Genomic DNA, 22,198 nt, shown 5'->3' on the forward strand with positions numbered 1-22,198 from the left:
GCAGGAACGCTTCGCTACAGCACTTACTTTGTCCACAGTATCTTTCAGACAGCATCTCTGCAGTAATTTATAATTTTTCCGTGCCACAGCTCCTCCTAACTAAGTTGACGTTTACGCTCAGCAAGCCACACTCTTATTAGCAGTAGCTCTAGTGCTGATTGCAGGAATATTAGGCGTATTCATAGAAAATTCCTATCGTGTCAGTTTCCATAACAGTCCAAATGTGGTATGCTCTGCCTTTGTTTTGTCACTGCCTTGGTGGAAGGAAAGTAACCGAAATACTCGATTTAGTCTGTGAAGCTGGAGTCATATCCTGGGATCTACAAGTGTTCAATCTACCAGTATTCAATACCACTTGGCTCTGAGGGTAAAATAAATTTTTATTAGAAGAGTAAAAGCGCACGGAAATGCAGAGCCCATCTACACAGAATGTTCACTCACGCCATTTTCTTTTATCAGAATGTTTAAGGCTTGGAACTTGCTTTGCAGGCTTGCCAAAATGCAAAGTTCCAGAGTAATATCACCATATTTCCTAGACACACAGCTCTACCATTGAGTGCCTGCCTCAGTGCAAGCTGCTACCACTTGCAGACATGTTGATGCTCATAATGAAATACAGAAATGCCCTCATTACTCGTAATTGCTTGTACTTCTTGCTTTGCTAATATTTATTTTGATTTCGAACTTGAACCTGTTGCTTCCAGGGAAGTACCTAACTCAAGATTTCTTTTGTGGGCAGTACAAGTTACACCAGTGTTTTCTAGCGGGTCTGTCGAAAGGAGGTGCCACTTTGGTGTCGCGTCCACAAGTCACAGGAAGAGGGTACGGGTTCATTCCTGTCGGAAAGTGGAGCATTTGCAACAGCAGCTGGCGCAGGAGATAATGTGAGATTATTGCAAACGTGCAGGCGGCTTGGAAGCAGCACACTTAATCGTTCATGAGGGGGGAATCCAGTTTTTTCTGGCTCTGGATAGATGAGAAAGGGGACAGGGGTGTGACGAGGTTGGGGTGTGTAAAGGAGCACAGATAAGAAGTGCTGTTTGTGTGTGTGTGCATGTGCTCTGACAAGTCTTGCAACATAGTGATGCGCTCTGCATTTGCTTGCAATGGGAAATGACAGGCGGTTACACTGGCCGGCTAAACGGTGAAGATTTTAGATAATGTCACTGATAGGAAAGGAATGCCTGGTAAAAAAAAAAGTCACTTCTGCTTTGCATGCATATCAGCTTCATTAGAGAATTTGTAAAGGCATTGCTGTTATGCTTGTTGGCTGGAAGCATTTTCAAAATTTTTCAAAGGGAGTCTTCTGTGTAGACAGTTAATTTGATATTTGATAAAGCTGCGCATAAAAGGACAAATTCACACAATCATAAAATGACACAAACACAAGCACTGTGTGCATTATGCGTGCGTGAATTTGGCCTTTTGTGCACTGCTTCATCAAATATGGCTGACCAACTAGCCCATCAGTACATATTAAGTTAATTTGACATCTTCAGATGCTTGTCACCCTGCAACCACTGTCCCTCTCCACCCTCTTTCTTTGCTTTCTTTTATTATTTTTCTTTGCTGCTTTTTTTTCTGCTGCAAGCCACAAAACTTAACAAAAAGAAACAAGCAAGAACTGTTGCACGCTGCTTAAAAAATGGTGGTATAAATTGGTGTAATAAAAGCTACGCACAATTCTTTCGTGTTCTTGCATGATCATTTTCACTTGTTGGGTAAAGTGGTGTAGGTAATTGCATATGTTAGTGCTGAGCTGCAATCATAAGACTTAGCGTAAGATTCTTTCATATGGTGCATTACCTTGCACAGCACGCACGCACACGCACACAGTTTTAGTTGAACTATGCACCACTGTTTCTTAGTGGCTACAGTATTGTACTGCTCTTCTCAAGGTCTAGAAAGAAAGAGAGCAGTGCTTTCAATTTTCTTCAAGAAAAACAGCGGCAGAGTGATGCTTGTATAACACAAAGAAAGTCGATACATGAGTATCAACTTATTCTGTTTATTATATTATTGATTTGCATACGGCCAGCCAATTACTGCCCAATTCAGATAAAGCCTTGATGGATAGCGACATCATCACCAGCCTATATTGTACCTCCATTATAGGACAGAGGCCCCTCTTGAAGTGATTTCAGATTACCTCTGTCTTGCGTTAACTGGTGCCATCTTCGGCTGTTAGACTTTCTCATTTCATCGCATGACCTAGGTGTCTATTGTCCCTGAATTCACTTATTTCCCTTTCCTTAGTACCCATTCGGTAACACTGACAGACCTGTTATCTGCCCTAGGCATTACGTGGCCTTCATAATTATATTTGCGCCTCTTAACCTCAAGTAATATCTCGGCCATCCGTGTTTGCTTTCCAGTCCTTCCAGAGTCCTCCTAACATGTAATTTAAGCCATGCTATATGAATATTGCACGCACTGGTTTTCTTCTACGCACATGCACCTGTATTTACATGTGAGTTACTATAGTTTACTGTGCAGACGCACTCAATTCGTGTTTTTCGTGCATGCACATTTCTTATACTGTAAGGCAGCACTACACATAGGTTACGCCTGTCAGAAATGTATTATTTAATAAACAAAACAAGGCAGTAATAAATCTGATAACTAAATGTGTCTATCAATATGCACGGTTTGATTAGGTTGTGCTAAGGTAGCGTGTCAACAGCTAGGGCAGTTACCATGACCATTTATATCCACTAATAAATTGTGTGTTCTGTTGTGTACTTAACAAGTTGTTGGGATAAAACCTGTTACATATTGGGCTTTCTCATCACATAGGTTTGCCAAAACTACATTGCTGTCCGAAGTCATTACCAACAGACACCAACAGCTTTGAAACCAGAAAATTTGATTACCAACAGCTCTAAAAAGTATATGTGCCAGTTACATTATTTTGCCAGCACGGAAGTGTGGGGCCAGAGCTACAGAGGATTTAAATGGACTTGGAAGAAATGCCAGAGGATGTGCAGTGAGTGATGGAATGGAACAAATGTAAGGCAGTAAGAATTGGAAGTCAAGTGGAGTTTAAGGGAAAGCAGAGTTGGGAATAATCAAATCAGAAATAACTTTGATGTTGTAAGGTGGGTGCAGTAGATACATGTCATCACTAATTGAACATCTGCGGGGTAGAGAAAAGAAAAGGCTTGCAAGGTTGTACCTGGTTTGCTACTTTACAACGGGAGAGGGGAAATGGTGCAGAAAAAGGAAACAAAATGAAACTGAGAACAAGTGGTATGCTCACACCTATTGCAGCATTCGCTCTGCAGTAGATGGACAGGAAAATTACGTATTGTCTGTTACTGCATTCCATTTTAAGGCCTCTGTTTGGCATTCCTCCGTGCTCTTTGCTGCTCCAGGGTTCCCACTGTTTAAGGAAAAAACACATACGCTCCTCCTACGACACTATTATGTTTGACTACCCGATGACCGTGCCCTTGAATTTTTTTGTGAATAGAAAGAAAATGTTTGGCATTTTGCGGAACAAGCAAATAAGGGCAAATGGGCAGCTGTTGCTGTTCAAACACTTGGAATGGCGATAGTCAAGGCCATGGCCCCAGTATTTTTTCTAAGGTGAACTCTGCCATCCAGTCAGTCTAAAATAGCATGCAGTGTCTTTGTTTCATCGCTCAAAGAAGGGCACTATATGAGATTTTCCGTAGGTGCGATAGTCTTTTCAGTCTCAAACGCTGTATGAGGCCTTTATTCCACAACAGACCTAGATACCACTTCGGCAATGATATCGGGCCATCTACTGATTTTCTTATGTGTTATATTGCAAAACATCGAAATGAAACACTCGATCAAGGTGCATTTTAGCCAGCGAAGTTTCTTTTTCTTGACAAATGCCAATGCAGAGTTTTCTTGTGAGCATATTAACAGGGTCGCTCTCTCCTTTGCATGTTTCCAGGGGTGGTGATGTAGCAGTCTTCCAATGGCACTGATGACGATGTCCATGAAGAGCGCCCCTTCCAAGGGTCCCGTCAGCTCTCCCCTCGCCTGTGCCATGGAAAGTTCGAGCAGCCGAATGCAGCGCAACTTTGCCGAGAAGCAGCGTCGGGACAAGCTGAACAGCTACATCAATGAGCTGGCCAACATTGTGCCCATGGTCTCCATGGCTTCCAAGCGGCTGGACAAGACCAGCATTCTCCGGCTCAGTGCAGCGCACCTCCGCTTTTATCAGAGTGAGACCTATTCCTCATGCCTGTCGTACTCATCCGAGATAAGTGTGTGGAACAATCCACTAGAGTTTGTTGCTGAGCGGCATTTCACAATCTAAGAGAGTGGGGTGAGGGAGGGGGGGTGTAGGAGTCCCGGCCTTTGGCTTGATAAGCGCATAATGGCTGAGCTCTTCTTTTTTGTCTTTTAATGGTGTTTGTGCTTACTCTTGTAGAGGTCAGCCAGATACTGCTACTGTTAAGAATACACTGAGCTAGTAGACGCTACATTTGCACAACATTGAGTGCCGTCAGAAGTTGCCTGCCCTCAGCTGAGTGGCGGGTACAGGTCATTGGTGCGGCCACGTCAAAAGTTGCAGTGAAGTGAGGCCGTAGGCTCTCGCATTTTGTGAACAAATGTCACCCTGAATATTTTTACCCTTTTGTTTGTTCCATCCCTTGCTCTTTCTCTCTCCTTGCAATTGTAAGGGAAATTAGTGTGCTCCATTTGCATGGATCTACTCACTGTTTTATTTGACCTTGTTTGAAAGCCCCGAAAGGTTCTCATGTGTTATGATGGCTTCCTCTGTTGTATACGTGTGCATAATTTGTGCCACTTAGTCCTTTCAAGGGTGACACACTGGAAGTAAACTGCACGTTTCAAAGAAGTGCCACATCTTCGTTTTTCTATTCCATATTCTCTGCGCAACAGCACAACACCCACTCGATAAACTGAGCAGTACTAATGAAGTTAACAAAGCATCTCTGCACCTCACTGCTGTTTATATTACTTTATCTTGTAAACTTTACGCTGTTTCACACCACATGTACAGGGTGTTTTTTTAGACAGTACAGTTCTTTTAATAAAAATCCTATGACAGTAAGGCTCTCGTCATTTTTGCACACGTATTCCACGTCGAGGCAGAAAAACTTTGCCACAGTTAAAACAACACTGTTACCACCAATTAAAAAAACTCGTTAATGAACTTTTTGATTGTTGACTTGAGGGCAGGTGTTTATATTATAGTGTTGTAGTGCGTACCACTTTATGGCATACCAATTTTTTACAAATCACAAAAGTGCACGTAGTTCGGGATATTCATCAAATGTCAAGAGTGAAATCGAAACTGATCACACAAAGCTGATACACCTGACCACCTGACCCTGTGATTACTAACGGTAAAAAAAAAAAAAATAAACTGGGAGGCCTAAAAAAGGAATACACGTATCTAAGTAAAATAAAAAGCTGTTCCTTATCCAACAACCACATGGGATAAGTACAGAATCACGATACAGGCGCCACCTTTATAAGCTATCACAATTAAGTATGAAGTATCTGAACTCATCTATAAGGTAAGACAATACAAAATTCACTGCCTATGGAAAATAGCCTAAAACGGCTCATTGGGACACTCATAAGACAAACGGAGGATACGGTACAGCAATGTTTCTTGAAACCCCTTGAAAGAACTGATACACCTGACCGGAACTGCCTTTCACAAGGGAATGATGAAATTTGAATGAAGGCGCGCCACGGCCGTATGTTTTCGTGAAAAGCTGCAGGTCATCCCACTTGTGCCCACGCATCGCCTTATTTTCGCACGTAGTGTTTAATGCTTATCCATTTCTTTTGAACTGCGCGCAAGAAAACCGCGATCTCAACTTTTTCTTTGTCTGGTAAGCATAAAACTCAGGGGCTGCCACTTCAGTGCTTCTTCTTGCAGACACGCGAAATGGTTATTCGCGCGTCTTTATAACTTAAGAAAGAAACACATAAGCACCACCCATCACACACAAACATTAAGCTGTCTACTTGTGTATTTCAGAATGCTTGCTATTTTTCTAGCCAGATTCTGCTTCTGCACGCCTTCATTCGAATTTCATCACTTCCCTGTCACGTGTCGTCTCGGTGTTCCGTCGCACTTTGTGCACGCCGGGCACGATCAGTTTCGATTTCGCTGTTGAAATTTGATGATGAATATCTCGAACTACATGCAACTTTCGTGACTTCTAAAAAATGGGTGTGCCATAAATTGGCATGCACTGCAACTTTCTAATATAAATACCTGCCCTCAAGTCAATAATTAACATGTTAATTAACAAGTTTTTGTTAATTAGTGGCAATAATGTCATTTCAACTGTGGCAAAATTTTTCCGCCTCGACATAGAGTTCATGTGCAAAAATGGCAAGAGGCTTACTGTCATAGGATTTTTATAAAAATCTGTATTGTCTAAAAAAAAAAACACCCTGTATGTTGCCATTTGTATGTTTAGTCATACTGTAACCTATGAACATATCTGTTTGCAGCACCACTTGCCTCTGAACGAGGAAAAGTTACGAAAACCAAGTGGAGACCCAAATTTCTCAGCACTGATCACCTAAAAGATCTCCTCGAGGTAAGTTCTTGTTCTTTCTCTTCTTCTCGGCCATGTATTTATGTAGTATATGTCTGGAATAAAGACTCAGACCATATGCAGCAGCTTTTTTTTTTCATCATTGAACAGGTCTCCCCAGTTGTGCAAATCAGTTACAAAGAGCATAACTTGTGTCCAGTGTTGAGGGCTCGCGTAAAGAAAAAAAAAAGGTACAAGAACCGCATGTGAATTAAAAATCGTGCATTCTTGAGGGAAGGGCTCAACCATCTTGGGCCTCATCTGGATGGGCACTTGAAAAGTCTTGAAGTATCTGTCAATTTTTTTTATACACTTTTGTGTCACATTATCATAGGATCCTATAATCTTAAGAAGATTGTGTCATGTATGCTTTTTAAATATTTCTGCCGCACACATGGTCAAAGTTTTTCACCCAGTAATGGTGGAAATAATACACAAAGCTCGCTAGCGTAATTTGAGGCATTTAAATAGTTGTATTAAAATTGAAAGTTCGTAGATAAAGCACCCAGACACAATGTTCTTCCTGTCAAGCACAGTAAGCCCAACATGACATCCGTAAAACAGTTGTAAAAAGTGTGAGGAATGAGACCAGAGACAGCACCCGATCCTGGGCCAGCTGTTCTATATTCTGCCCTCTTCTTCCTCTACCTCTCTCTCCTAGCTGTCCGCGCGCGCCAAAGCCCCGGTGTCGATCTTAGTCATCACATTCGTATTAAAATTGAAAGTTCGTAGATAAAGCACCCAGACACAATGTTCTTCCTGTCAAGCACAGTAAGCCCAACATGACATCCGTAAAACAGTTGTAAAAAGTGTGAGGAATGAGACCAGAGACAGCACCCGATCCTGGGCCAGCTGTTCTATATTCTGCCCTCTTCTTCCTCTACCTCTCTCTCCTAGCTGTCCGCGCGCGCCAAAGCCCCGGTGTCGATCTTAGTCATCACATTCGGCCATGACTGCAAAGCGTGCGGAGATGTCGACAACATTTCAGGTGGACGGGGCTGGCTGAATCACGATGGTCGGAACAGACCACGCGGCAACTCGGTCAGAAGATCCACCAGGAGTGTGTCCGGTGGGCGACACTGGCTGTTTCGTGGTGGTCGGCCCCGACCCCGCTTCAGCATGGTTTGGTGGTCTGCTAGAAGTTTCTCTGGCGGGCGACACTGGCTGTGCCGCGTTGGACGATGACCTCGGCCATGCTGCGACTTTGTAGGGAAATCTCTCCCATTGGCCGGTCGTGCACGGAATTGGCAGTGTCGAAGTACTCGAAGTTTCCGGCCAAGGGACTTCTCGCGAAATATCGGTACTTGCTCGGGTGGGTGGCAATTACTGTTTCGGCATGATGGCAGGCTTATCCCGAAACGCTGACGTTGGTCCCGCCGCAGCTCTGAAGATAGTACAGCATGCGTAACTGTTGAGTATCGGACTACGTGAGGTCGGGCGCAGTTGTCACGCTGGGTCGAGCTGCCGCTTCCTGATGAGGGGTCACGTGAACAAGATGTGTCCCGGGAGCGAGCAGTGCCGTCAGCAGGGCAGTTGGTTTGCGGTGCCAAGTCTCTGATGATAATTTCCTCTGGCTGGTCAGGCATCTCGTTTGTGACATCTGGCTGGCCTACTTTGTGAAGTGGCATGGCGTAGGTCGCGTTACTGGCGATCGTGGTCTGGTAGTGTCGTTCATCTGGCACGACAGGTGGGAGTGCCTGTTTATGCTCTGACGACGATGAACGAGAGGGCAGTTTATCCGTTTGCAGAAGGTCTGGTGGCGATATCCTCATGTCCATTACCGACGTAGAGTCCTTGACCTGTAGAGGAGGGGCAGGGCTGCTCCGGTAAGCGTCAAAATCTACGGTGTACACCGTTGATGGACTGCAAGGCGCCATTGCAGCCTCAAGGTTGTGACCCTCCAGAACTCCATCCTCGGTGGAGGTCTTGTACGCACCGAAGGTACTGGGCCGAAAGCGGCAATCAGGGCTGCACCCCATGCTGCCCAGGACTGCTGCGCCACGCCTTCGTACTTGTGCCACGCCGCGGCACCTTCTCGGAGGCAGTCTATTGCCATGGACCATTTCTGCGCCTCCGTCCAGGCTTCGCGAGCTCCTAGGGCGTTGACGGTCGCCACCCATTTTTCGGCGTCGTCCTGGAAGCCGCGGAACTCCGGTAGTACGAAGGAAGCCTGGGATAGTGATACGGCAGGCGCGAAACGGGAGAGTGTGTGCGCAAAATCACCAAGTTGGATAGAGAGCTGGCTGAGGGTAGACCGGAGCTCTCTATGTTGCTCAGGCGAGCTGGCCTCGAGGTCTAGCGAGGTGGCTACATCCAACATGACGTTGATGGCTGTCAGTGCTGGAATGATGGGAGGAAACAGCGCAGAGCTCAATGCTGTCAAGGCATTGCGTGACGCAAAGTCGCACAGTGGTACGCCGCAGGTGCGCGGCGCTCTCCGATGGTTCGCGTGCGGAGCCAGTAATGTCAGACCAGGCGGTGGTGGTTGGGCCCATGACGGCAGGCTGCTGGTCCGAAGGAGCTTGTACCGCATCCCAAAGCGGCTCAGGTGCCGATGGAGCCCTGAATGAGAGGATGTCGCCATGGGAAGCGTGAGCGGCATTCCCGGGCAACGGTAGGCCGTGCACTGTCGTGGCGGCGCCGGGTTAAGCGTGCCCTTGAGCCACCGAGGAGGCCTGGACGCCGTCCTGGGATGATTTGATGGGTAGCTGTAGCAGCGGTCGGGCCACGGTGTTCATACCCGAGGAAGCGTGGACGGCGTTCCTAGGATGGGGAGAGCCACGCTGCCGACGACGCGCGATGACAGGTGGCTTCAGCTGCAAGGTTCGGCTTGCGTTGTAGGCTGCGCCCTTGTAAGGAATGAGACCAAAGACAGCACCCGATCCTGGGCCATCTGTTCTGTATTCTGCCCTCTTCTTCCTCTGCCTCTCTCTCCTAGCTGTCCGTGCGCGCCAGAGCCCCGGTGTCGATCTTCGTCATCACAAAAGTCATTATTTATCATGTTAACTGCGAACTGTGTCTTCTTTTCTTTTTCCTGACCCCTCATGTAATATTCCACGGTGACCTTTGAAGTATGAATAAATAAATCAATCAAAATGACCTTTGAAATGTCAGCATCGAACCTTCACTGAATAGTAATCGCATTTTGCATTTCAAGGAAGCCGGCATGTTTTATGTTCACTGAACTCGCATATCATGTGAGTGTTAACTCCCCTTATGCAGGTTGTCGATGGCTTCGTGCTAGTCACCTCAACAACGGGCAAGATTATATACATTTCTCCATCAGTGGAGCGCTTTCTCGGCCATCAAAATGTAAGTTTATCATAACTGCTGGTCTGTTGCTCAGAAGGAATTTCTGGCATGCTTCCATGTACAAAGACAGCCTTTTGAACTTTGACAGAGCTGAGGACCAAGCAACGAAAAATAACAGCCATTTTTAATAGAGTATGCAGTGTGGTGCCAACACCAGTAATTCCCTCTTTAAGCCTTTTTCTTATTATTGTGAGAATGCATACAGTGGTGGTATAATCAAGTTCAGTCCGACACAAAAATACTTTTGTTTCACTTATGGTTTTAAGCATATACTCTTTGCATGCTGATGTCAATAAGAACAATTCTATGTTTGCCTTGTTATATCTTGATAATTGATTATATCCTTGTCAAAATATGTGTAATTATTCGATTGTATGTTGTACTATGTTGCAGCATGGAGTGTTGCAATCGAAGCTTTGCTGGCTAGCAGCCATTTGTGTTGACAGTTTGGGAAGCAAGGCAATAGGTGTACATCGAGCGCATTTTCATGCAAAAAAAAAGGAAAGAAAAAGAAAACGTGACATAGCTGTGCAAGTGTTTCGCCACTGTCTCCGACCGCAAAACAGGCTGCTGCTTTGGAAGGCAGCCTGCTTGTCAGTGCATGCATTCTGATAGCTGGTTGCTTTAAGAAGAAGTGTTTTTTTCTTTATCTAATGTCTGACTTTTCTAGTTCCCATTGATTGTGTCTGGTTTTTGTGAAGTGTAGCATCAGTTAAAGGCTGGCATTGTGTTTTGAGTGCTCAGTGTTCCCATAGTACACGGACTGTTAGACGTCGCATTACTTTAGCTCAAGAACTACTATTGCAGACAGGTTCCTGGCAAGCCAAGGTGCACCTGTCAATAGCAGCACCAGCTGAACCAATCTTTCTATAGTGGGATCCAGGCCTGCACCGTACTTGGATCCCTTATATTTTGTATTTCTAATTACACTTATAAACCAACTGATTACATACTGGCTGTTTTCTTGTTCCATGAAGCATTTTTGGAACTACAGTAAACCCTCGTTAACTCGAACTCGCATATCTCGAAATCTCGGTTAAGTCTAAACTTTTTTTCGCTGTCCATTAACCTCCCATAGGTGCTATGTACAGTCGATCCCGGATATATCGAACTCTTATATATTGAATTATTGGCTATATCGAACAGCTGAGAAATCCCCTTGAATTTCCCATGCAAAAGTATGGGGTTGGTGTGCACGTATATCGGACTCCCGCACAGCGAAACATCCGCTATATCGAACGCTGCCCCGCGCCGAAGCCCAGAAAGTGCATTTTTCCTAAGAACTATTGATCATTTTTCGGCCGCGTTCTTATAAGTTCCAATCCCTCGTCGCGCGCAGATGACGAAATTGCGTTGTTTTAGTTCGTTGCGCAGCGCTTGTCAGTTCACTGGTATATTTGACGCCCGGTCCGCAGGTTTTAACGCATGGGCTAGTGTTTTTCAAAGAGGCTGATTGCCGAGGGCACCAAAATGAGAATCCGAAGTGACTTGGCAGCCTTGTTGTAACGTTTGCATTCCCTTCCTTGTCTCTTTGCGCATGATGGCATGTGGGCCCGCAAAGCATGGCCTTTGAAATCCGCAACCTCGACGTATTTTTAGTTTTCGGTTTTAAGATGCTGATCTCAGAGGCTACGCTTTTTTCGCATTTCTTGCCAAAGTAGCGGCTGCCTTCTGCAAAGCCACAAGTGCCATCGGTATCGCTAACATGTCGACGATGGAGAAATGTTTCTTCGTGCAGCCAGTGCAGCGTTGTCTCTTGCAGAATGTGTACTTCGCGCTTTGTTCTTGATAAATCATCATTTGGGAGTCGAACTAAGCATTGTCCCGCTCGTAGCGATAAAAATGATGACCGGTGCTTGGAACGACGTCAAGTAAAGCACCGTCGTGCACTGTTTCATTACGGCCCTTGGTGCCAGGTGACGACTTCAGGCGCGTCATGACCGCCGACTACGGCGTACGGTGCGTCAGTGAAATTTGCGGCTTATCGTTTCCGGGCGCCGTATCCGACGGGAGCACAGCGAGTGACTTCATCGGTGCAGATAACGACGTAGCTGTTTCTTAATGCATCGATGGCGAGATCATAGCCAACGTTGCCGGTGCTGCGGAAATGGACCCGTGCGGTTTGAAGATGCCAGCCGCCGTTGCCACCGCTAAACCCTTTGCCGCGCTACACAGCTCGCATCAGCGTTCAACGTCGATCACCGCTGTTGTGGCGGAAGCTGCTGAATTTACTTATTTGGAAAGCTTCAATAATGTTGACGATGACTTGATGAATTCACGGCGTGCAAGAAGCAAGACAAGTTGACGGACTTTTTTCATGCGAAATAAAGTGCGCTAACTTGCAAAAGAAGTTCTCGCCTTGTTCTTTAGCATATGTGATCGAATCGTCATGTTCGCGCTTTTTAGGATTTCAGAAAATTGTGTCGAGGCCTGCAGTGCTTTAATTAAAGCCTTACATACGCATATTTCGTATTTCGAATTATCGATATATCGAACTATTTCGCGGTCCCCTTCGAGTTCGATATATCCGGGATCGACTGTATTTGCCCTTTCTTATCTCGAAATGTTTTCCGGAGGGAACAGCGGATATCTTGAAATCTTGACTGGGAGGGCAGAAGGCAAAGTCCACTCCCAACAGGAAACGAGGGCTCCGTGCGAACACTTGGCTCTTACTATACGTGCCGGACGCAACCGTTTCCTGTCAGCCTTGTCAAGCAACTGTGGGAGTGATCACATGTGCGCATCCACGCGCGACCTTGTCAGTACGCAACCTAGCCCTTGCATGTACGAGCTGGTATTCTTTGTTTTCCCCGCGATCTGCGCACGACGCACCTTGAGTTCAGTTTTGCTGACTAGTGAGTGGTCTGAGCAACGGACGCTTCCGAATATCGACCAAGATGTCCCGCCCAAAGCAGTGCAAATCTCTGACGTTGGAGAGAAAAGTCGCGCTAATCAAAGAAGTTGAAAAAGCAGGTCGAAGCAAGTCGTGCATCGGCAAAGAATTCGGCATCCCTTTGTCAACCCTCTCGACAGTGCTTAAGAACAAACAAAAGGTTTTGGAAGGCTTCGAGCAAAGCTTCTCAAGCAAGCAGAAGCGCATTCGAGCGTCCAAATTCTCGGACGAAGCAGCACTGACTGCTAACTGCTTCGCACATGCAGTGTTTTCTTGCGCCCCGGAATCGATCGAAGAAGACATTGGCGCAGAATTCAGCGGCTGTGATGAGCTGTGCAATGAAGTGCGCAAGGCAACTTGCTGCATGAGCGATACTGTAGACGGCACGATCGCCTTTGAGGAGTATGCGCTCTATGAGGGGGACCTCCCCGTTACCGGAATGCTGTTGGACGCCGATATCGTTGAGATGGCCGTGAACGACGCAGATGACCATGCAGACAAGGAAGAGCCTTGAGAAGTGCCTACGACGACAGAAACACCTAACATGCTGCGCTTGCTCCGCAACAAGGTCAAATGCAGTGGTGGCGACCAACGGCTCATGCGATGTGTTAAGCAACTGGAGAACGCCTTTCTCGAACGGGAACACGAAACAGGCGAGCGTCACGCAGTTTTTTGGTCCTCGGTAATAAATTTTTTTTCCCTCTGAATTCTTGTGCCTTTACTACGGTAGCTGTCTCTTGCAGTGGAGCTTTTCCTGGCCGCACTGGCTTTTCTTTTATAGTGACCTGGGCAAACATTTTCGGCCTTTTGCTTAACTCGAAATACCGCTTATCTCGAAATTTTCCGCAGATTTGACGGCTTCGAGTTAACGAGGGATTACTGTATGTTAAACATTTGCCATGTATGTTTTAATTAGATGCAAGCTTAAGGAGCTTTCTTGTAAATATGTCTTCTGAAACATCTGCTCGTTTTTTAGAGCTAGAGCAGGAAACACTTTCGCAGTCCTGAAGCTGTGCCTCTACCTGCAGTGGCTAGTGTTAGCTTGGTTCGCAGCTTCAGGCAGTCATTTCTCTAGACGCTTTCAACAGCTATTGTTGACAGTGCCGATTAAAGTGTGATAGGCGAGAAAGCAAAGCCAAGGAGTCTCATGTAAAGTTTATGTAAGGTGTTCTAAGTGCTTCTGCACCTTTGTCTAGATGGAATATAAATTCATATTGTTCATGTGCTGGTACATCACAGAGATAACCGACACATCTTTCATTGCAGATTGAAATGATTGGTCACTCCATCTTCACGTTCCTGCACTCTGCGGACGTGCAGGCCGTACATGACTGTTTTGAGTCGCTGGTCAGAGGGCCCATGCAGCGCCGAGGCGACTGGATCAGTTCAGAGCGATGCTCTTTCTTCTGCCGCATTCGTGAGCGCAGCCAACCTCGCTCCGAGGTGCTCACTTACCAGGTAAGTTTTCTCCCGTCTCTACTGTGCCTGCTTGGGGTACGTTGAGATTTGTTTATGGAACAGGGAGTGTACGGAATAGCAAGATTAGAAAAAAAAAGAGTATTCACGAAAAGATCGTGCTATGATAACTCTTACAAGCAGTAGAGGTCTAAGCATTTGTTTGTGGCAGGCGTAATTACTGCATTCTTTCTGGTACTTCAGCCGCAACTGCAGTCTGTGGTGCAGCGCCTACATTTTGGTGTGAGCAAAATTGTAACTTTTCTTGAAGTTTTGAGATGACAGTAAGAACCTTGCTTGAGTTAGCCAGGCACTGTGTACGGTAATGAGCTTTTAACAGCGGAGCTGTTTAGAGCTGAGGTAAGTCACTGGGGATCTGTTGTCCGCACTTTCTAACCCAGCTGCGAGAGCCTGGGTAAAGCTAAATGGGTGAGAGGGAAGCCTAGTGTAGAGAGTTGTGCCTTGTAGAGAAAGGGTAGCGATATGGAGGGCGTGAAGCTGGCTGGAGAGGAGGAGAGCAAAGAACTATGGTGGGAGAGGAGCAGGTGGCGTGGAGAGGAGAGAGCAGGGGCGCAGTTGGCTGTGCTGGTGAAAGTAGTCGACCGACAGTAGCGTGTGCTCGAGCACAGCTGGTGCTGGTGAGAGAGGAGCACCGAGCATTGGCGAAAGCAGAGGAAAGGCACACCGTTGCCACCAGCTCCACTGTTTAATCAGCCTTCGCGTCATTTGAAGCTGTGCATAATTTTTTTTACTTGTTGTAGCGTTATGTCATTGTTCATGAGTTGGTTCTAATGTTCCCTCACAGGTAATCCAGGTGGTGGGCCACTTGACTGGGCCAGCCTCGGACAAGGCCGATGGGCCAGGCTCCAATTGCCTTTTCAAAACCTTCGTGCGGCTGGTCAACACCAACCCATACAAAGAGCTTTCCCTACGAGAGGCCTGCCAGGACGAGTATGTCACACGGCATAAACTCGACGGCACCATCATTTTTGCGGACCACAGGTGAGGCGGCGATTCCCCATTTGTCGAAAACAAGGGCCAAGACAGAGGAAAGGACAGCACTGGCACTGTAGACTGCTCGAAGCGAGAGGAACTTTAGAACTGTGCAGCTTGAGAGTAGTGCTAATGGGAGGCGTGCCAGTTCTTCCATTACGTCTTCTTTACATTGGCTTATTAGTCAATAAACACACACTGCTAAATTATGGAGTGACAGATCACAGTGCTTGCATGTGAGCCGCCGGTGCTTTTATACATTGCCAGCTTGCAGGACTGAATACATGTTCGTGTTTTCAGGCTGTCTACTCTGACGGGTCACCTTCCTCATGAGGTGTTGGGAGTGTCAGCCCACAAGTACCTGCACCCAAGTGACATGGCCATCGCCATGTTTGCACAGAAACAAATGTTTGCCAGCAACTCAGGGAAAGGTGTTGTTGTCTATCGTCTGAGGACTCGTGATGATTCGTTCATTTTCCTCCGTTCTTCAGGCTATCTGCAATACGACCAAGGCACAATGCAGGTGAGCTTTTTGGGGCTAGGAACGTTCAATAGCTGTGTGAGATTGAGCTAGTATATGTACTCCACACTCAACTTTTTTTTTTCTCGCACAAATGAGATGCACACCAGTGTTAGTAGTGCCTTGCATCTCTCCCACCAAAAATGTTTGGGATGGAGTACCAGCTATCTAATGTGTCTGTCTCATTACAGGCACTGCGTGTCATAAAGATTGGGATCTGTATTCACTGCAAGCTTCAGAAGTTAGAATTGCCAGCCACTTGTGACAGTATTAGCCAAGCTGACCGGCCAGTGACTCATACTTTTCTACATATAGAGCATAGAAATCCTGTTTAAATTTCACAAAAATATGTTGTAGCACAGAATTTTACCCGATGTTAACCCCTAGAGGGTGGAATTTTTTCGCAAAATCCAGTCCAAAAATGTAATTTTTTTATTGCTTAAATAAATTCTTCAGACGATTCTATTTCAGAAAAAAATCATCTAAAATTTGTTTTTGCGACCGTAAAGTGACAAAAAAATCATTTTTGTTATATACACCTGGTCGTAGTAAACTCAAGCAAAATCCTAAAAAAGAACTTTAACAGTTTCTTTACAAATAAAAGTTAGGCATTGTATTAAACATAGCTCACAGACATACAAAAATAAGCGCACCAGTGTACTTTTCTGGTTAAAAATGTTCCTGCTCTAACAACCCATTGCAAAATGTTCCTGCCCATTGCAACGTTCCAATGCTTCTCTACACTACAAACTTTTCAGCGTGTGATAGTCTTTGAAGTATGGCTCGCCGCCCACGCTTTTCAGATGTTGCTCCTTGATCGTCATTGGAGTCTGAACTCGTCAAAAAATCCTCGTCTGACAAACTGAAATCCAATTAATCAGATTCTGATTCGGTACTTGGGGAATAGCCCGCATCGGAAGAATCGCTGCTCGACTCACCGGCAGCAGACCAACCGGCGCGCGCTTCCATAGCGTAAGCGAACTATGTTAGTGAGCGCACAGAAGAAAACTCGATGGTTGTGCGCCCGTCCAGAAAGCAAAACGAGTGAAAAAGCTGCAGTAATCCTTCGTCTTATCGCCAACAAGACGTAGTTAGTTTTTCCGAGACCCCGAAACGGGAAACGCAATCACGGTGGCGTCATTTGTGTAATTTAGCGACGTACGGAAACAGATGTAATCGCGCCCCAGGGAGCAGTAAACGAGACAGTAACAAGCAGTCACCCTTTGAGAGATTAGAAATCAAACAGCCATCAGCTTTGCCGGCGCAAGAAGCAAAAACCACCCGAAGGATGAAACCGAAACCAGCCGGATCGCGTTCGCGCATTCTGATGCGCAAGTGAAAGCCGCTGTGCCACATTGGACAGCAAAAAAAGAAAAGATGGAGAGACATTGGCGCACGGAGGTGCATCAGCGCATTTAAAAAATTCCACATATTCCCAAAACGTGGTAGAACATTCCGAGCAAGAGAAATGATCGAAGAAGGCGCCCGTTTGAAACCCACCACTCCGCGGGCGCGTTCGGTTGCGCAAGCGATAGCTGGCGCGCCGTTTTGCGAAGCATAAAAAAAAAGCAACAACTGAGAGACATTGGCGCATGAAAAAAATTCCACGTATTCCCGAAGCGTGGCAGCACATGCAAAGCAAGAGAAATGATCGGAAAAGGTGCGCACTTTAAAGGAGTACTGACACGATTTTGAAGTGCAGCAAAACGGACGTTTTTGGTTTCCTTGGCATGGGTAGTGTTAACGCTCTCCCCACACCGCATCCGGGAAACACGTATAAATAGTTAAATTTGATTTTAAAGTTTTCAGCTCCCAGCATCTGCAAGGCAGCTTCACCGCATGGAGAGCCCTATGACGTTTCAAGTCAGCTGACTTGGTTTGCGAAATCTGGATTCTGCGTGCAGCCTAAATCACAGAAATCGCTGTCGGAGGCACTGGACAACAGTTCACTCATCATGAACCACGTTCGACTGACAGCAAAGGACAGCAGGCGCATATTTTGTGGGTCGCAGTCTGCCCGTGACGTCACGGGTAGACTTGACACGTCACTATGAAGGCGCCCTCCCGAAACCGAAACCGAAACTGTTGGTTGAAACAAGCGGTATTAAATATATATGCAATGCATCCCCAGGCACCACGACACTCTTTTTAGGGTTCTCGACACCCGTGCTTTCATTTAGAGCAACAACCTGAAAAATTTTAAAATTCATGTCAGTACTCCTTTAAACCAGCTGCACCGCGAACGCGCTCAGATGGGCAAGCGATAGCCGGCGCACCGTTTTGGGAACCAAAGAAAAATACAATGGAGAGACATCGGAGCATGAAAAAAATTCCACATATTCCCGAAGTATGGCAGCACAGGCCAAGCAAGACAAATGATCGAAAAAGGCGCATGTTTTAAAAATAAACGCTATGCCGTACATGTACGACGAAAACCCTTTGGTACCAGGAGGCTTCTGCTGTACATTTACGGCAAAAACCCTCAAGGGGTTAATCGGAGGACAATGGAGTTCATGGAGCCCGGTGCCATGGGCACCACTCTCCTAGCAACCATTATATTAAAGGCACCAACAACCGAATTTTCTCGACCCAGTTTTTTACGGTGCAACAGAAAGCCCACCCTTCGTAGTGTTTGTAGCTGCAGCGGCTAATCCCAAAAGCGCGTAGTTATTTTATTAGCAGTAATTTTCAATCTGAAAAGCCCCTGAACTATACGTACACTTCCTCCAGCAACGCTGTAAAGTGATGCCGATAGCCTTTCTCGCATTATGCTTTCACAGGAGTGGGTGGAACTGTGGTTAACCACCTTCATATTGACATTTTTTATTGTTTTTGATTATAAAAAGCAGGTAGAATGAGTTTTCAGGAAGCTCATCATCATGTGAGATCTCTTGAGTGCCTCGTGAGCTAGGCACTCGTGGCCTCTGCGATTAGTTCTGGCAACGCGTCGCAGGAGGTCATCTCGGAGGCTGCGAGGTGCTCTTCGTACTTTTCCAAGACGTTGGCTGGTGCCGCTAGGCCCTCAGCTGACAACGTTCATGCTGCCGCTCATGAGCATTGGGACATACGTCAAGCGAAGGCAGTGCCACTGTTCTGCTCAGTGCAAACTACCGTACATGTGTACGTTCGCTTTTTTTTTTTGCCGCCAGAGGCGCCAAAAGTAATATTGAGTGAAGAAATAAAAATATAATACCGTGTTTAACGAGAAAAACAGGGTTTGTGTCAAGCAATACAATAGACAATCCTTCTACAGTGAAATCTCGGTATAACAAACTTCAGGGGACCGCGGAAAAATGTTCGTTATTCTGAAAGGTCGTTATAGTGAAAGCCCAAAAATTTACCGTAACAATAGAATTTCAGTAACGCAAACGTCCTACCTTTGCAACGGTACATCCTTGAACTCGTTTCTCACAACAATGCACTCGTGAACGTCAGACAAGACACGTTTATTTGAAATATGCCGTGATCGTTTTTTGACGGGTGCGGCACAAACTCTGCGTCACGAACGATTCTAGACCGTCCGCATTTTTATGCGCCGCTTCGGTCACTGTTCCGCTTTTTTCTATGAATATGCAGAGTTTCCTCGAGTAGTCCAACGCATCTCTGGCCGACACGGACTCGTCGCGATCTTCAGGTGCTACTGTGACATCGTCGTCCATGTCATCGCTGCAATCCTTTAAGGCCCAACTGCATGCACGCGAGTTTTGAGCGACGGCCGACAGGATTTGCTGTCGCGGAGGGCCATCCATCGCCGTCACTTGTCGCAGGGGTGCAATCGTGAAACGATGCTATTTCCGATTCCACACGGCTGGCTGATCGCGTTGATAACGCGGACGGACCGTCATTCTGACCACTGGCCAAGCGCGAAAAGCACGAAAGGCATTGGAATCTAAAATAGAATCGTTCCGCGACAACATGGCAGCATCTCTGACCCTCGCTTCGGTTGCAATTTGCTCGTGATGCTTCCAATCGGCGCGTACTTCAAGGAATGCAAGTTATAGACTACCTTCTTTACAGCCCCATCTCACGCGGAGAGCGAGGCAGCGACTGTATTTTGTCGTTAATTATGATCGACGGTTCGTTTTGATGTTTCGGTGGTAGCTTGCTGCAATGTCAGCATCGTCGTAGTGTGAGGTAGCCCTTCTCCCTGCGAAGCAACGATGTGAGGCGCTGCGGCTTTTCTTAAACGTTCTATGACAGCAAGAGGAAACGTTGTCGAGATGCGCCTCGTGGACTAACCCCAACATAACGCAGTTTGCAAAGTGCGACGTAGCGTAGGCAGCATACGCTTCCGGGCGCCCCATGGGATCACAGCAGATACTACTGCCACGGTTAAACATGAGATTGCGAAAAAAGAAAGTCGCAAAACACTTTTATGGCATCTTTATCTCAAACAAGACAATAATAAATTTGACATGTTGTCATTCATCTACTCTAATTCTTTTTCGTAATTTGCCTGCGTGCACGCAATAGTTTTCAATCGAGCAGCGCAACGGAGCCCGTTTGTCGCAGTCGCCTTCGCTCGAAAGTCGCGTGCAATGCATGCGGTTGGGCCTTTACAAAACCTGATGCGTTGTCGCCTCCGCAATGAAGGGAAAAAAAAAAGTTCTCCGCCCACGTCTATCTCCTCCCGTGCCATCTCAGGTTTTAGCGGGAGGGCGTCCGCTCTTCGCGCTGTGTCGTCTGCTACCTTACAGCTCCGACTGCCATGACCGATACACTGAAATCTAAGAATCCTCGCATTTCAGGATATAAGTTCGTAGTACTGAGGTGTTGTTAAGATTACACGGGAATTAAATAACGATCGTTATTCTGAAATGTTCGTTATTCTGAAGTTCGTAGTAGTGAAATATTTTTACATTGAAACTATAAGCAGTCGGCACGAGATTTCTTAAAAGTTCGTTAATTTGAAATGTTCGTTAATGTGGTGTTCGTTGTAACGAGGTTTGACTGTATTATCTCAATCCGTGTTTCCAGCAGTTGTCGGTCCCTTCAAAATGTGGCATTTTGCAATCTTTTATGTAATAGGTCTGCTGTAGTGAGAAATCCATTCTGTCATAAGCACTAGTGGAAGATTCTATGCACGTGTGCTTTACCGATTCCTGTCTTGTTTCTCACCCACAGCAAGGGTGTTTTTTTACCAAGTGAATTATATAAATCAGATGTCAAGGTGTACTGTGGCAGGGCCTTCTAACATTGCATTCAAGTCCGTTTGAAGCAACCACCATGTTTTCTCATCTTGGGAGTACTCTGCAGTATTGTACAGTGCAACCGTCGCTAGTTCAAGCTACATTGCATGGTGTCTGATTCACCATCGGATAGGAGTTTCCACTGCATTGCAATATTAGGGATACAAAAGCATCCGCAGTGTTTCGATATATTTGTAGGCGCAGCTGGAATATACCCATATTTCGTGCCCTCCCGACGCAGATGGACCACTTTGTGTGTATCAACACGCTAATGACGGAAGAGGAAGGACAACGAGAACTACAGACCTTCTTTGAGCGCTTCTCACCGCACATCACAGCCATGTCCGTGCAAGAGCTTGGCGAGTTCTTTGCCTCGTACGCAGCCCGTCGCACAGCCAAGCTGGCTGGCTTCACCGAGGGCAACGCCACGCAAAACCCCCTGTCCCTGTCGCGGTTGGTGGAGCCCAACCTATACCTGGGCTCAGACTGCCTCGTCAAGATCAAGAGGGAGCCCCACGACCTGCAGAGCGATGCCCTCATCCACGGTTCAGAGGCGGCGCACGGCTCCTGGCACATGAGCCAAGGTGAGATGGAGTTTGGAAAAGTGTGGGTGTAGGCCAGTTGGTGGTTCGTGATCAGTAGGGGTGTGCGAATATTCGTAAATTTTGAGTATCGAATCGAATAGCGTTCTATTTGATTTGTTATTCGAATCGAATAGTGCATATTAAAAATACCCAATATTTTTCGAATAGTAAGCACTGATGAAAAAGCCTCAAAGGAACGAAATGTTGGGCAGAGAGGGGTAACGTCTCTTTCAATCATCTAATTACCAGGATGCTTGCCACGCAAGGTTTTACTGGACCATTAGCGCCTATATTGATTACAGGATGAAGGCACTTTTGCTTAAAACTCCAGTGTCGCCGAAGCGACATAATCATCAATTCACTTTCCTCTTCATGACATTCATGATGATGTTGACTCATGAATATTGTTTGATATTTATATATCAGTTTTATTTAAAAGTTGTTGACAAAGTGCCACCTTGAATACTGCAGTCACTGTCGTATTCCTACCTGCAGTTACAAAGTATTTCTGAGGCTCTAGTTGCAGCTTTATGCGAGCTTGCCTCTGTTTACATGTATTTTTTTCAGTTAACAGTAATCCCAATGTTCCTTTGTTGAAGCCTCTGAATATTTGTTTCAAATAAAACGTTGTGAAATTCTTGGGCGCTTTCGAAAATGGTTACATTACCTTTCTAGGGTTTTCTTTG

The 22,198-nt window shown here is 46.1% G+C and overlaps 1 protein-coding gene across 3 annotated transcripts in view; it reads left to right on the top strand.

Annotated features, from left to right (window-relative positions):
• The window catches only part of LOC119382822 (protein cycle), a 50,598-nt gene that overhangs the window by 18,669 nt on the left and 9,731 nt on the right, over positions 1–22,198 (top strand). For all 3 annotated transcript variants that reach the window (XM_037650685.2, XM_049412329.1, XM_037650686.2), the window contains 7 exons: positions 3,926–4,199; positions 6,481–6,569; positions 9,789–9,878; positions 14,038–14,229; positions 15,032–15,228; positions 15,520–15,742; positions 21,170–21,512. In XM_037650685.2, the coding sequence (XP_037506613.1) occupies positions 3,950–4,199; positions 6,481–6,569; positions 9,789–9,878; positions 14,038–14,229; positions 15,032–15,228; positions 15,520–15,742; positions 21,170–21,512 (1,384 nt within the window). In that variant the 5' untranslated portion in view covers positions 3,926–3,949. The remainder of the gene's footprint in view (positions 1–3,925; positions 4,200–6,480; positions 6,570–9,788; positions 9,879–14,037; positions 14,230–15,031; positions 15,229–15,519; positions 15,743–21,169; positions 21,513–22,198) is intronic.

This window comes from Rhipicephalus sanguineus, chromosome 2 (assembly GCF_013339695.2).
Source record: "Rhipicephalus sanguineus isolate Rsan-2018 chromosome 2, BIME_Rsan_1.4, whole genome shotgun sequence".
NCBI lineage: Eukaryota > Metazoa > Arthropoda > Arachnida > Ixodida > Ixodidae > Rhipicephalus > Rhipicephalus sanguineus.